At 37.9% G+C, this 12,303-nt stretch overlaps 1 protein-coding gene across 3 annotated transcripts; it reads right to left on the bottom strand.

Moving 5' to 3' along the window:
- Positions 1-989: 989 nt before the first annotated feature.
- Positions 990-10,280, bottom strand: LOC121940238 (regulator of G protein signaling 21-like). Of its 3 annotated transcripts, XM_042483062.2 has the most exons (6): positions 10,172-10,278; positions 9,908-10,065; positions 5,156-5,222; positions 4,818-4,879; positions 1,480-1,646; positions 990-1,185 (listed from the first exon to the last, which is right to left on the bottom strand). In XM_042483062.2, coding segments are annotated over exons 3-6 (408 nt in total). In that variant the 5' UTR covers positions 5,158-5,222; positions 9,908-10,065; positions 10,172-10,278; the 3' UTR covers positions 990-1,008. The 3 variants fall into 3 exon arrangements, with proteins under 3 accessions (XP_042338996.1, XP_042338989.1, XP_087933580.1); XM_042483055.2 differs by lacking the exon at positions 5,156-5,222 and having other exon boundaries at positions 10,172-10,280; XM_088077454.1 differs by lacking the exon at positions 9,908-10,065 and having other exon boundaries at positions 10,172-10,257.
- Between the last annotated feature and the right edge of the window lie 2,023 nt (positions 10,281-12,303).

Here is a 12,303-nt window from a genome sequence, read left to right as displayed (position 1 = left end):
TCACAAATATAGAGAAATACAGTGCTGCTAAGTGATTATTCAGAAATGCAAAATAAGAACAGGCTTTTGGTTCTATATCACTACACACAGTCTAATGTTGTTTATTAATGTCACATATAATGAAATTAAAATACAGTAATACTTTTTTACTGATGATGTCAAACTTTAGAGATACTGGGGTTGAAGTATACATTGGGCATTTGACAGTTTTTATAATCAGGACATTGACATTTAAATGTACACAACAGACCTCCTTAAGGCACATGGGGGACAAGAAAAATAGATGGTGGGTAAAAAATTGATTGTGAGAAAAACTAGGTAATGAAAAAAAATGATAGTGGAAAAAATGATGGTGATTTTTTTAAAAAATGAAAGTGGTATTCCTTTTCCCACTATAATTTCCCCCTCACTTTATTGGGGAAATAATAAAAAAATCCACCAGCAATTTTTTTCACCATTTCATTTTTGTTCCAACATTATTTTTTTTCCACCATCATTTTTTTACCATCTCATTTTTTTGATGATCGTTGTTTTTCCACCATCAACTTTTTATCCACTATCATTTTTTGCCCACTATTAATATTTTCTTTATTCCACCATAAATGTTTTTTCCACCATCTTTACTTTTTTTGCCATATAATTTATTTTTATGCATCTATTTTTTTTTCTCTCCCCCATGTCTCTTTAGGGACTCAGTAAAAACTGAGTTCTTCAAAAATAAAATAAAAATTTTCCAGCCTTTATCTGACATCCAGGCCTTTTCTGTGCATTATTAAACAATCCAAACAAAATGTGACTTCAAAAGCTGCTTAAGACATTATTTACATTATGTCTGGCTTTTAGATTCTGTCAGTCCTCATACTGACAGCTTTGTATCTCTCGTCACTTTTGCTTCCACTGACAGACGAGCCTTTTTTGTTTAAACTGAGATTCTAAGGAGAGTCGGCTGAAGTGCAGAATCAATCATTCAGAGAGACGTTGGACAAGCCCCCCCCCTTCATGTTGCTTTCATTGCTGTTCAGCCTGCTCCAGGAGAGCTTGGTACATTTCTGATTTCAGAAATCGCGGATAACAGTCGTTTTCCATCAGAGCGTATATCAGTCTCTGCGCCCTGTCGAAGCAATTTGGCTCCGGCTGAGAGAGATTTTCACTGATTTCTCTTCTCGTCACACAGTCAATGTTTATCTGTGTTCAGAAAACAGCAACTTTTATTTCACTCATGACTTCTTTTTATTTGGAGATACATTCACATTATTATTCTGTTCCCAAAGTTAACTGCATGTTCAAACAGAGAATGAAAAACTGTGCTGTGCGTTAGCAACAAAGAAAGTGGAGGTGGCCTGTAATCACTGTATTTCGCAGGAAAAGTGAATGAAAGTGTGGAGGCGTGACAGTCACAACAAGCAAGCTGGGAATTGAGGCTGATTTGGAGTAACACAGGTCTGACTTCATTCATGTCCCACTTTACAAAAGCCGTACCTGTCTAGGCGCATCAACTTGGACAAACTCAGCGTGGATCCTCTTGGCAGCAACCGCCATTTCTTTCTGGCTGGTGATTTTCTTGTACTCTTCACAGGCGAGCCAAAATAAAAGGTTTTCCTCACTGTATTCTGTCCTCAAGAAGTCCTCAAACACCAGCTGGCCCGCTGCACAGACAGAGCAGGGACACTTTGAAACCAGGACAGATTCATTTCAAACATTCAACTGAAGTTCAATGACAGGGTTTTTAAGGAACTGTAACGCCACAACCAACAACACTCCTTGCCTCTTTTTTTTTCCTTTTCATTTTTTTCCTCAATTACAGGTTTTCTAACCTGCATACAATAAACTATACAGCAATTACAAACACTATACAGCTGAAGACTGGAACTGGTTTTCCCAGCATTATCACAGTATAAGTAAAATTTACTGTACATATGCATTAATGCACACAAATACATAATATATTACTCTATGCTTTGTACAGTTTTGCCTTTTGTTGATAACTTTGGTCATTACTTCCATTTTGTGTAAAAGTAAAGGAGGCAGAGGACCGTAGAAAGGACATTCATTAGTCTTGTGTGCTCAAGTTATTAGCCTGTGATCAACCCTTTTAAACCTGGGCAAACTAGCTTGACTTCTTAAAAAACAAAAAACATGAGAAGATGGCAATGCCCAGTTTAAGAATAAATTCCTCAAAAATAAGCAATACATTATTGAAAAAAAAGTAAAGAAAGAAAATGAATAAGAATAACCATCACTCAAACAAACAAACAAACAAACAAACAAGAAAAACAGGAAAGTAAAAGAACAAAAACAAGAAAATGACCTGAAAAAAAAACTGCTTAAAATTATAAATATTCTGTAAAAAAAAATCAAATATATATTTATGATATATGTTTCTCTTGACATTTTTCCCTCACTTTCTAAAAAAATAATTTCTAAATTAACTTATTTCTCAAAATTTGAAAACATTTCTTGTTAAGCTGCTCATTGCCTTTTTTGTGTGTGTTTTTTCTTCTTTTTTTTTTTTTTTAAAGAAATTGAACCAATTTGCTCATGATTCAAAGGTATAAATGCTTGTGAAGGGAACTTAATGCAGTGCAAGAAAAGTGATGTCGATCCAGGTTTTAAAGGCTTAACACTATTGGAGCCCAATATTAAAGTTAATAATTCAAGGAATATTTTGGGTTTTGTTCTCTATATTAACATTAATATTGATGATGTCCGTGTCTGCTCTTTATGCTCCAGGATGCTGCTACCGTGATGTTAACAAAAGCACATGGTGGGAGGATGGTGGCCAAAAGCACTGACAAGGTGGTGCTATTTTATAAATTCAGAATTAGAAGGGGCTGATTTTACCTGCTTAAACTGACACGCTATTCCAGAACAGCAGCATGAGGATACCAAACACATAATATGTAGACGTAAACGGTAGGTGTTGACAGATTATTGCTCTGACCAATTTTCAGGGCCGAAAAATATGGCATATTGCCAATCATAATAATTTTTATGATTGCCGATAAAATCAAAAAATGTGCGTATTACACTCAACCAACACCAGGAAACGAAGTCTACAATACATGCAAAGAAAGTGTCAGCTCAGAGGAACTTTTACTTCGTAAAACCTCTAAGCTATTTTTATTCATTCATTTTTAATTTGAATTGTCACTAAACTTAATTAAAAAAAGTTGCTGGGAACTTGCTGTATATGATGTTAAAAGTTTCAGTTTTAAACATTTGCTAAAGACATTTCAATAAAGTTTTGTGTTGTTTTATTATATTCCAAATGTTAAATTTTGACAGAAAGATTTACGTTTTTATTGTAAATGCATATCGGTTCCAAATATTGGTTATCGGTCTCATTAAGTACTACTAATTAGTATCAGCCCTGAAAAACCAATTATGATTGACCCCTAGTAAACGGCGCTGAACACACTATGATATTTGTTGAGCTGGGATGTTGAGTTATCTCCAGTTTGTATTTACAGAATATTTCTGTTGTACTTGTCGCAGTGGGACTTTGGTTTTTTGCAAACTGCAGGAGTCAGGGTCTTTTTGCAGCAGTAACCGCAACACATGAGTGCACAGGGACATACCATTATTTGAAAATAGCTTTTAACTACCTTTTTTTCTCAAAAAAAAGTGTGTGTATTTTAGGAGAATATCTTGAGAGCAATGAGCTGTAGCCAAAGGTTAAGCCATTCTGTTATCTCTTACTCACATTCTCTCTTCCTCAACATCGTCCTTGTTAGCTCAAAGAAAGTCAGCCAACAAAGAGACAGTGAAGAAAAACTGCCAGGTATTGTGGTGGATGTCTGGGGGCGCTTTCAACTTCAAAACCTTCAAAAACAAAACCCTGCGTCCCGATGTGCACTGCCTCAGCATCATATAATTGCTCGCACCTATACTTCTTGTTATCTTCTCCTCGCACCCATTACCTTTGTTATGGGAGTATTCATGCGGCTGTGATTCTGACGCAGGTGTAGAATACTTAGCATGTCTTCTGGGAGCACAAACAAACAGCTAACTGGGAGCGCTGGTGTTATTCACACAAATTGCTTTGCAAAAAAATCACAGCTGGTGCTCTGACAGTAATTGACAGGAAACAAAATATGTCCAGGGGCAGCTTGTTTCCCCGTCTACAAATCATTCCCGTCCATTATTGGAACTTTCGATCGTAACACTGTCGACCCTTTTAAAATGACACGAGATGTAAAGGTGCATGAACGCCATCAAACTGCAACATGCACGACTATTTATTCTTCGCTACTGTTTACCGATTTGTCACACGTGTCACTTTCTTCAAAGGGAAGTGGCGCAACTGGGATGCAAGAGTGAAATTTATCTTCTGGAGGACAGTTAATCTTCACACAGCAGACAACAGGCTGAAATATTACAGATCAGCTGAATTCATTTCAGTAAAGTAATGAGAGCAGAGACAGCAAAAAGAGAGAGAGAGAGAGAGAAAGAGCCCATCTGCCCCTTTAGTCATTTTCAAACAGGGGCCGGGAATATGGTCAGGTGAAAGCCATCAGCGAGCGGCGGCTTTATAAATGAATAAGAGCTGGCTGGAATCACCCTATCTACCCTGGCAGCTTAGATTAGGCCTCTTATCTCTGCCAGTGTCATCTTCCTTAAATACATCTCCAAATGGATTTGATGAACTTGAGGAGAGAATATATCCTCGATCCTCCTAAAGAAGCCCTAGGGCAATTAAAGATGATATGCGGGGCCAAGCGGCGGAGAACAGCAAGGGGTGAAGAGAAGACGATGGAGAATTGAGAGAGCAGCTTTTGAAAGAAGAGTGAAAAGAGTGAATTCATAAGTGAGCTTACTTTTACACTCCAGAAGATGGTCGATTGACTCTCCCCACGCCATAACATCATCAACAGGAGCCCTGCGGAGCACAAGATGTCATAAAACATACATCTTGTCAAACAGGTGACATAAATATTCAGTCAGTGACAAATTAAGAAAATTACTTTAAGATCCAAATTTGTAGCTGCTTATCACATAACAGTCATAAATGATTAATGGATTCTTTGTTAAAAGTTTTTTAAAAAGTGACATTTTTTTGTAATTAACTGATATGAATCAATCATTGCAAAATGATGAAAAGCACCTAATTTTGTCACTTTTCTAATTCCAAAAAATGAAATTAATGACAACTCACATATTGGCACTTAATTGAGTACCAGGTATCAGGCAGTTAGTAATGTCCACAGGGAGTGGGTTCCTTCCTGACCACATAAAAATAGATGATAAAAATGGCAATTAAGAGTTCATTACATTATGTATGGAAAAGTAAGTATTCAGATCTTTTACTCAAAGTAGCACTGATTAATAGGGATGCAACAATAGGCAGGTTTCCATTACAGATTTGCCCAAAACTTAAGCAATATTTTTGAAATGCCGATAAAACACAATTGCAAGATAACTATGGTTCAAGTGAGTGATGTTCTGCAGCTTCTCCTCTCGCAATAACATTCCAAGAAGCATGGTGATGGTTGTTCAGAACATTAGCAGGTTTATTTCTGTTGCAGCCGCTGCACGGTCAATTATTTATTTCCAATCAAAGGAGACGTAAGCACGTTATGTGAGCGATAATGGAAAGGGAAGCAAATGTGGGAGTGGCCTTGTATGAAGTATTTCTGGGAAGTGATAGACCACGATTACACAAAAGAACTGTGGATGCAAAACTTCCGGATGATCCACTCATTTATGAAGAGTTATGCGATGCAATAACACCTCTTGAAGTGCCTATAGCATCATGCCCGAGGGAGCCAGTTCGTACCAACAAGCACATGGCCAAAGCACCATGTGACCTATAAAAGCAAAAAAAGTGTGTCCATTTCAACTCAATTTCAAACTCAATTCAATTTTTTTACAACTTTTTTGTGATAAATGGGAGTTTTTTATGACACTGATATGTTTCCATTAGGTATATTTTATGTTTGCATTTTCAATTTGTGCAAATTTGAGGGCAAATGGGAACCCACCTAATATCAAAAATGATACAATAAAAAGTCCATCATAATCTTAAAACAACAAAAAATGCCGTAAAAACAACTGCTCCTTACAAAATAATATATCTTGTGTACATTTACCTTTTTTTCATCTTTCTGACTCTATGACTGTGCCTTCTGTTGTCCAAACAAAAACAAAATAATCAGGGCTGGACATAAAGCTTTTTTCAAAAAAAGAAATAAAATCAATATGGATTTATTATCAATTAGCAAATTTATTAATGAACAAAACATGCAGTTAGCAGGTGCTAAGAGCATGGCTGGGATGGTACTAACTTAAACATTGTTTTTTGCCTGTTCTGATGGCGCTTGGCCATGTTAAGGTGGATAAAGGATAAAATAAGTGGTCACTCTTTATTTTGTTGCACAGTGCTTTTGAGAGCAGAGCTGTCACACTTTAACAACACAGTACGCAGTTTATTTTTAGATGTTACATTAGAGTGTTCACATCAACTTTAGAAGGTGATAATATATCAGTCTTGTGTTAACAGCTTGGTCTGCTTACCCCAAGTGGTCAAAAAAAAAAAAAAACCCAGACAACAAAAAACTGCTTTAGGTACAATGCACACAAAAACATAAAATAATGCTACATTATGAGTAAAAGTCCTGCATTTAAGATACAATTTGAGTATATGTACAGAGGTATTTCTGCTGAAGGTACTTGAAATGTTCTGAATATTAATTCCCCTGTGATCATACATTTGTAATGTTAAATCTGTGAAGTAAAAAGTAATTATAGCTCCAAAATAAGAGAGGTGTAAAATTGCAATTATGTATGGTTAAATACCATGTAATCAGCATGAGTATATGGTTACTTTCAATAATTACACATAAGGCTATAATTAAACATTTTTCTGCATTTCAATAAGAACACCGTGGTCTACCCAGATAATTTAATAAAAAAAACAACTAAAAAAAACAATCTAATATTCTGTGAGAAAATGTCAGAAATTGGGTTCATCTTCCTTTTTACTGAAAATCCTAATTCTGTGAGTTTAATTGTAGCTTGTCTGCAATGAGTTTGATTTATGGCAGCATGGCAGCTAACAGTCAAACTATCAGTATCCCCCTGTCATTAGTTTACTTGTTCGCAAATCCTAAATTAGATGAAAATTTAATGATCCCCTTGGGGAAACTGGGTCGTTGCACCAAAAGCAGAGAATAAGATAAGAATAAGTCAGAGTAGTCGATGTAAGACAAGGGATTACAGCAAGTGAACATAATGAAACTAAGAGCAAAACAACAACCATCTGCACTGATGGATAGGAATGGGTGTGCAAAAGAGCTAAAACTATAGAACAGAAAAGACAGGTATATCTGTTTTATTTCAATTTTGTGGCAACTCCCTGGAACTCTGCTATATTTTTAGGCAAACTGCATGGGTGAATATTATGCTAACCACACAATTAGTTTCAAGAAATGCATTTTTTTGTCTTATCGTAGGTAATGCTGCATACATGCTGCAAAAGCAGTCAGTCAGTGTGAAAGACAACAACAGACGGTAGGCTTTGGGTGCAGCTCAGCTCCACTTGTCAACAAGGAAGTAATGCTACTGTAGTGGCTAATATTTTAGCATGCTATTTGTCTTGGGTAACACCCTGCTCCACAGTCAGACAGTTTGTACACACTCACAAGCTGTTAATGAAACTGTTCTTCGGAAGTGTTGGTCTACTAGAAACACACTGAAAGACTTTCTCATATTGGCTTTGGATTTCTTTTCTCTCTCTTGGTATGACACTGAGCCAGCAGCACTAGGCTGACCTCGCCGGCTAGTCATCAGCACTGGCACCTGGAACAAGACTGCTCCAGGCACCACAGTCCAGGGGCCTGCCTCATCAAATGAACACTGCTGACTGAGTGTCACAATTTTTTCTGCTGTGACAGCTGTCCCACTGACTAAGAAGAACTGATGAGAGATGATGTATGTGTGGCTGCACACATGTCTTGATAATAAAAGAAAAATATCTTTCCAGAGTTTACAGAGATACAGAGACAATTATTTTTCCACCAGATTTTAGTGAACAGAGTACCATTCACATTTTCTCTAGTTCTGTTGCTTCTTCAGTGGGAAGTTTATCTACGACAAGATGTATTAAATTGTCCTTAAAGGATAAAAATAAGCAATAACACATAGATTGAATAGCCAGTGTTGTTTTTGTTTGTGTTTTAATGACATGACATGTTTGCAAATTCATATATTCCACATCTCGGTTATTGCTCTAGAAATCAAGTCCCTTAAGGAGAAGTTGCGATTTGTTATATTTGTGGTTCACATTTTATTTTTGTGCAAACTACAAACACATGACATTTGTACATTATTTTATAGTGGATACATTGAAACAAAGGGTGCGATATTGTAACCCTGGTTCTATTAGCACAGGCACTGTGTTAATGCATGCTTGTGATTAGACGAATATTACCTAAAGGGTCTAGAAAAGGGCTGATTCTGTGTGAGTAGAAGTTTATGTTTTCCAACAAACGGTGGTGAAGGTGTGTTTAGCTTTAGGTATAAAAAACTGTTTAAAAAAGATTATGGGTTGGCTGAAAACACCAATAATCCCTGAAAAAGGAGGGATGTGTTTGTGAAAAACACTTTGGTTTGGTTGCTTGTACGCTGCTGAAAAATACCAAGGCTCAGTGGCTCATACGTACTGATAAATGCTACAATCTGCTGCTAAAACACCGGTGGAAACACTATGAAGGGTCACCAGCAGATCACCAATGTCGTTCACGACTGGTGGTCTGCAGCTTAGCAGCCAGCTCGCCCAGGTGTCATATCATCCAGCATTCCCTCCATCTCCTGATGACGAAATCGCCCCATATACCACGTTACTTTAGAAATGTTGAAATGCTACATATAAAATGTACAAATGTAACATATTTTATGATTTGCAGAAATGTACAATCTGAAAAAAACAAACATTTTCTTCGGGGCAACTGGGCTAAATTTGGTTGATAAATTTGACCATTGTGGCTATTAATGGTACCAGAATTTGAGGGGACATCATGAAAGACGTGAACCAGCATGGAGTGCTACAGATGACTAGAAAAGTACACATTGGTACAGTATATGTTTAAATTAATGTGTAAGACACAATGAAAATGTCTGTAGATGTACGAACTCTGAACTGTTCCTTTTTCCCCGTAGAGCAACAGATTGGCAACAGATACTTTCTTTATGTTCCAAAGCCATATAAGCTGTGGTGTAAATATTTCTAGTTTCCACCACTCACCTAAATTGCTGAATTTCTAAGTTTGATGTCCCTATTGATAAGGAGAAAAAAAATGCTTAAAAGAAGTATATCCAGTGAAGTTGTTTGAAAATCCTACCGAGTTCTGACAGCTTTAACAGTGCAACTTTGAGCTGCACTTTTGAAAGATGTGTTATCAAAAAGTCCCTCAGAAGTAAGGGACAAGGCATCAGAGGAAAGGCTATCCTAATGCAGCCACATATATTTTTTTTTTTTGGATTGCACCATATAGAGTGCAGAGCACATTCAGCTCAAAGAATTCTCCCTCATCTTTGGACCTGTTTCATGTTTTCTTAGGGAGGGAAGGAAGGAAGGAGAAGAGAGCTGGAGGCAAAATGAGAAGCACAGAGAAACAGAGAAACACAGAGGGAGAAACTTCCAATAAAAACTGCTCAGATCACAGGAGCCCCATCAGAAACACTTGCTAGACAAGAGAGAACCATCCGCAAAACACATCCCAGTTTTATTTTAGCAACATGCTTTTTGCCTGGGCGAGATCAGAGAAAGTCTGTCATTACCAAAGAACAAGGCAGACCGGAGGGGGAGTAAAACATTCAAAAATGTTCAACAGTCTCAAAACCCTCAGTGCCAGACCACCAGTTTGTCCAAAGTGTCGAAGCTTAAAGCCAATTTGGAGCTCATACTTACAACATGTGTTTTCTGTTGCCAAGAAAGAATGAAGTATGTTTCGTAACTGCAAGTTGTTGATCAAATATGCGCACAACAACACTCTCTGATCCTCAGCAACTCGGGCGTCTTCTCCCCTACTTGACAAACCCTACAGGTACAAGCCCATGCATGTCAAGCTGTAGAAGAGGCAGGCCAAGAGTTTACAGAAATGTCAGCGTTTACTCCCAACTGTTTAACTTTAAGCTCCCTCCACCAAAATAAAAAAAATAAAAAACGTTTTACCTCAGCACTGTGGCTGTAAAAAGCCTAATTCGTTGCTTTTTGTGGTTGAAAGTGTGTGCCTTCTGAAGTCAGCAACCGCACAAAACTTATCAAGGTTAAAAACAGGACTTTAAGCAAATCAGTAGTTTGCAATGCAAAGTGGTCAGACAGGAAGGCACTGCTCACCCTGCCCTGATAATGCTGCTTCAGGCCTGAACATTTGTTTGGCTTGGATTTGGATTGTGACTCTTTAAACAATCAATTTTGGATGTGTGCAGTTCTCAGAAAAATGAGCAAATTTGACACTGAAGTGGCAAGATCACCGATAAATTAAGTTTTTTATTTATTTTTATTTATTTATTTATTTTATACAGCCATACAAAGTACACAACAATTAATCTCACAAAGAGTCCAAAAGACAAGATTCAAGGTAAAATACATTTCATTCACCTAACAGTGATTTCACAGTTAGGCCACTTTAAGGCTGCATTAGCATCACATTAGTTCCTGGCAGCTGGTGAAAGTAGTGGCCAGCTTGGTTAGCATTACATTGATAATAGAAAAAAAGACTTAAACAAATACTTGTATTCTGTGGATTCCACCCAACATGGTAAGTTTCCACCATCACAGAATCATTGGCTGTGTGCATTCTTTAACCTGTGAGGTTTTACAGCATACCTTTCACAAAAACCGCATGTAATTTCTTACATGTGTAATGTGCATAGCAAAATGTTGACATTAGCTAATGTGACTTAATGATTCTCTATACATAACCATGACAAAAGTTTGTTTACCCCTTTTTCAGTGGCTACTCGCCATCATCATAAGTTCAACTCTATATTTATCACAAATGCTTGGCAGGTGCTGCAGGAATTCTTCAGCATTTCATGATTGCACTACTCTTTGGTTATGGCGATGTATTTCCTCAACATGTCACTGGGACATGTTCCCTTTCCATGAACCCAGACGTCTGCACAGGAATGAAGAGGCACTTTGACCCAGTTCACACAGAACCCCTTTGAGCATCAAACTCTCCGGAGACAACCGGTGGCAGGAAGAAGCAGATGCTCGAGTATCAGGCAGAGGTGGGGTGCAATGTCCTCATCTAACATAGAGAGCGGGAGGGAAGGGGAGAGGGATGGGGCTATGAAAATGACTGATGGGAGCACAAATGGCAGAGCTGTGATCGGGAGGAAACGAGAGGAGGGGGAGTGAAGAGAAACGAGGGACAACGCTGACAGCTGAGCGGGCCTACCTGTCCGCCTATCTCTCGTTTTCCGTCTTGATTTGCAAGTCCTCGACGGGACACTTGCCGGGGCCGGCCTGGAAAACAAGAACAGGTGTCATAAAACACCGCTGCGACTGGGATTTGCATCAGTAATGACCTCACTGGAAATGCTGAGAGTATGATGTTCGCAACAAAAACCTGTCAGATACGTGCTCGCAGTGGTATTCATCACCAACTCAGCTGCAGCCTATCTGCCGTCCTATCACTTAACGATGATGGAAAGCAGCTTTTTTGTCTTCTCGACACAATAACGTGTTGTCTATCTTAGCATTTTCCTCAATGTCAGAATCAGGCAGAATCAGGCTCACGTTAAATGATTCTGAAGCACGATTTTACGTAACACACCATTATATTGAAAAAAGGATAGTCATAGCTGGAGAACATTCCACCACATGTGAGTGTGAGGAATTTATAAATTCATCACTTTCAGACCGAGCGACTCAAAGCTTCCCTGATTCCATCAAACATGTTTCATATTTATGACGAGACATCTGCAGCGTACTGAACAAATCCTTTTAGTGTGTGGAGATCACAGCTCTTGAGCAAAAGCCCAAAGCCCAGGTAACAGTGAGATGAATTGTTACATGAAAGAGCTACATTATTGTCTAACTAGGCAAACACATACACAGACAGGCTGTAGTGTAGGTTATCTATATGACATCTCAAGGTTGCAGCACTGATTTCCAGCTCCACTTGGGTCGGTGCAGTCTCCATTTTGTTTGTATTTTTGTGCATGAGCACTGCAGCTGTTATGTGTCTGGCACTGTTCTTATGTAATATTGTTATAAATTTTTCCATATGTGGGTCACATCAGTAAAAGTAACCTATTGTACATTAAATTAGTCATACGTTTTTTTTTTGTTTT

Source organism: Plectropomus leopardus, chromosome 5 (genome assembly GCF_026936395.1).
Source record: "Plectropomus leopardus strain MGB_pleo_1.0 chromosome 5, ASM2693639v1, whole genome shotgun sequence".
In the NCBI taxonomy this organism is placed as follows: Eukaryota; Metazoa; Chordata; class Actinopteri; order Perciformes; family Serranidae; genus Plectropomus; species Plectropomus leopardus.
The sequence above is the reverse complement of the archived record's forward strand: the minus strand, read 5'-3'. Positions and strand labels throughout refer to the sequence as shown.

What these genes read in the sequence shown, in the direction of transcription:
- LOC121940238 (XM_042483055.2), bottom strand. An exon ending in CCATCTTCTGGAGTGTAAAA is followed by an intron (nt 1,647 to 4,817) that starts GTAAGCTCACTT and finishes CTGTCTGTGCAG; the next exon opens with CGGGCCAGCTGGTGTTTGAG. An exon ending in AAGTTGATGCGCCTAGACAG is followed by an intron (nt 1,186 to 1,479) that starts GTACGGCTTTTG and finishes TTCTGAACACAG; the next exon opens with ATAAACATTGACTGTGTGAC.